Raw genomic sequence first — 3,163 nt, 5'->3', positions numbered from 1 at the left:
GAAAGAGTGACATCTGGCTTGGATATTCTGGAAAGATTACCAGCTGGCTTGTCATGTATTATGAAAAGAATAACATTTGCCTTAGAGGATGCTACAAGCCAGGAGCAGGGCCCCAGGGAGCAGCGTGACAAATTTTCATGGCGCTCGGTGATGAACTTGCCACAGTTCTTTAAGAGAATTGACGTGCCTTCGCCTCTAATTTGAGGAGAGGGGAAATGCTGTCGGAAACTTTATTTATCTCCCACGGAGGGGAGGAGGAGGGAGTCCAATACCTTCCTGTGATGGGGATTGTGTGAAGGGAGCGGAGTTGGAGCTTCTCTGCTCTGCAATGCCCACCCTGGGCTCTCCCCTCTGCTCCCACCTTGCAAGTGGGGAGCAACATCCCTTGACCCGAGGCTGGTTTTGGCTGCAGGGAGGGCTGAGCACTGCAAAAGTCCCCTGGCAAAGCTTTTCTGCACATGCTGGGCTTTGTGCACGGCTCCGGCAAGGGAGACTGTGTGCTGAGAGCTGAGCATCAGTCCCAGGAGTGGATGCAGGATCACAGAATGGTTTGGGTTGGAAGGGACCTTAAAGATCATTTAGTTCCAACCCCCCCGCCGTGGGCAGGGACACCTTCCACTAGACCAGGTTGCTCAAAGCCCCGTCCGACGTGGCCTTGAACACTTCTAGGGAGGGGGCATCCACCACTTCTCTGGGCAACCTGTTCCAGTGCCTCACTACCCTCATAGTGAAGAGTTTCTTCCTTACATCTAATCTAAATCTACCCTCTTTCAGTTTAAAGCCGTTACCCCTTGTCCTATCACTACATGCCCTTGTAAAAAGTCCCTCTCCAGCTTTCTTGTAGGCCCCCTTTAAGTACTGGAAGACTGCTACAAGGTCTCCCCAGAGCCTTTTCTTCTCCAGGCTGAACAACCCCAACTCTCTCAGCCTTTCTTCAGAGGAGAGGTGCTCCATCCCCCTGATCATTTTCATGGCCTCCTCTGGACCCGCTCCAACAGGTCCGTGTCTTTCTTATGCTGAGGGCTCCAGAGCTGGATGCAGGACTCCAGGTGGGGTCTGAGCAGAGCAGAAGGACAGAATCCCCTCCCTCGACCTGCTGGCCACGCTGCTTTGGCTGCAGCCCAGGATACGGTTGGCCCTCTGGGCTGCGAGCGCACATTGCTGGCTCATGTTGAGCTTCTCATCAACCAACACCCCCAAGTCCTTCTCCTCAGGGCTGCTCTCAATCCGTTCTCCACCCAGCCTGTATTTGTGCTTGGGACTGCCCCGACTCATGTGCATGGGATCGGTGGCTGTGAAACCCCATGACCTGGAAAAAGCCCCAGTCATGGATGGCTGGAAACAGCAAAAGTCTCCAGGAAACCGCTGCATTCCTCCATGGAGCATACAGTGCTCTGGTTCAGCCCCGAGCAGCTGTGCTTTATTCCCTCTCCTGTCCTTTCCCCAGTACGTAGCCCATGAAACTGCAGTGGTCTTCTGGCTGCGGGCTCAGCAGCGGCATCTCTGCTCCTCCCTGGCACTGGCTGTGTTTCGGTGGTACCTGCCCCCCAGTTCCCTTAGTGCACTCGAGATCGGGTGTGATGAAAAGTGCTGGATGGATGTAAGGTATCACTGCAGATCCCTTCTACTTCATTCAATCACTGCTTCATTTGTTCTTCTGCTTAATTTGATCAAAACCTTCTGAAAACAAATCATTCCTAGTTAAAAAAAATAACACAATTTCTACCCTTTATTTTCATCAGTTCTTATGGCTTTAGGCGGGTACTGTTGGATGATTCAATCACCGGTTGGACAAAGATGACATTTAATTAAGAAGGAAGGAAAAGGAAGCTAAAGAAAATAATGTATGCCTCTTCTTTCTATATGAAGTGTGGAAAAAAAGAGCTGAGGAGATTTTCTGTTGTGAAATGCAAGGTCTCATCTACAGTGTCAGCAACTTGGCTGCTTCGCAGCAATTCCTCCCCGTGATTGAAACCCAGCCTAGGCCACAATTCAGCCTCGTGTCTATTCATTTAATGACTGAGTCAATTTGGAAAACTGCTGCCCATCCATCTGCCCACCTGGTCCATCTGTCCATCCTCTTCTACATCCTTCCCGTTTCTTTATCCTTCTACCTCGGTGATTCGGTTCATCCCAAGAAAAATCCCCAGAGCGTCGCATGGAAAGCGTGGGTTTGTGTCAGCAGAGCCAGATTACCGATGCACCTGGAAGAAGCTGTGCTTCCATCGCTCCTTGTGCTTTTTCTGTGCGTTACACCGAGCAGTGAGAGAAGATGAGATGGGGTAACCAAGCCAGTAATCGGGTTAGGAGTGGAACTCGGCTCCTCTGCTCCTCTTGTCCCTCCTTTATTCCTCCTGGTCCTGCTGCCGTTCTCCCCATCTCTGCTCTTTCTGCCTTCGCTCTGCCCCCAGAGCCGAGTCTGGCAGGAGGGCAGGCAGGGCACGAGCATCTCGGCCCCCGGGGTCTCTGCGAGGCTTCCTTTTGTTTTTTCCCTTCCCAGCTGCAAAAGAAGAAAGGAAAATGTAACCCCCAACCTCAGGCATTTTAATTGCACTCTATGCTTTAACATTTCAGAGGGAAGATAAAAACAAGCAGTGAAATTTTACAGTCGTGTAATGATGCCGGGAGCAGCGCGGCCAAATGAGGTTGTGAAGTTTATGGTGTGCTCTGCCAGTCGAGCAGCGCTTGGAAAGGGCTGGGGGGGTGGGGAGCAGTAAAGGATGGAGGAACGAGGGTCCCACACTCGAGGGCTCGTCCCCAGTGGGGTACCCACCTGCAGGCAGGCACCCCTCGCTTGCCCGTGACCCTCCGGCAGGCTGGGGCGACCGGAGGCGAGACAAGAAGTTGCACCTCCTGAGTCCGGATCTCATTTAGATCTCTCTCTCTCCCGTTTATCCTCTTTTCTCGCCTTTATTTTTTTAAAACGTTGCTCCTTGCTGCTGCGTTGTTCTGTGCCGGGAGCAGCAGTGTAATCCCGTCCCTCTCCCTCTTGCTCTTCGCGCCCAGGTCCCGGCTGGCCGATTTCCACACCAACTGCCAAGCCTCCTTCCAGTCCCTGACGAGCTGCCCCGGGGACAACTACCAGGCGTGCCTGGGCTCCTACGCGGGGCTCATTGGTGAGTGCTGGGGGGGGGGCGGGGTGGGGAAGGGGCTCTCCCACCGC

The 3,163-nt window shown here is 53.1% G+C and overlaps 1 protein-coding gene across 1 annotated transcript in view; it reads left to right on the top strand.

Moving 5' to 3' along the window:
• The window catches only part of GFRA2 (GDNF family receptor alpha 2), a 55,547-nt gene that overhangs the window by 50,641 nt on the left and 1,743 nt on the right, over window positions 1-3,163 (top strand). Inside the window, exon 5 of the mRNA XM_009318636.1 lies at window positions 3,007-3,139. Coding sequence (XP_009316911.1) covers window positions 3,007-3,139 — 133 coding nt within the window. The remainder of the gene's footprint in view (window positions 1-3,006; window positions 3,140-3,163) is intronic.

This window comes from Pygoscelis adeliae, unplaced genomic scaffold (assembly GCF_000699105.1).
Source record: "Pygoscelis adeliae isolate BGI_AS28 unplaced genomic scaffold, ASM69910v1 Scaffold52, whole genome shotgun sequence".
NCBI classification, from domain to species: Eukaryota; Metazoa; Chordata; class Aves; order Sphenisciformes; family Spheniscidae; genus Pygoscelis; species Pygoscelis adeliae.
This window is presented reverse-complemented; position numbering and strand designations above follow the sequence as displayed.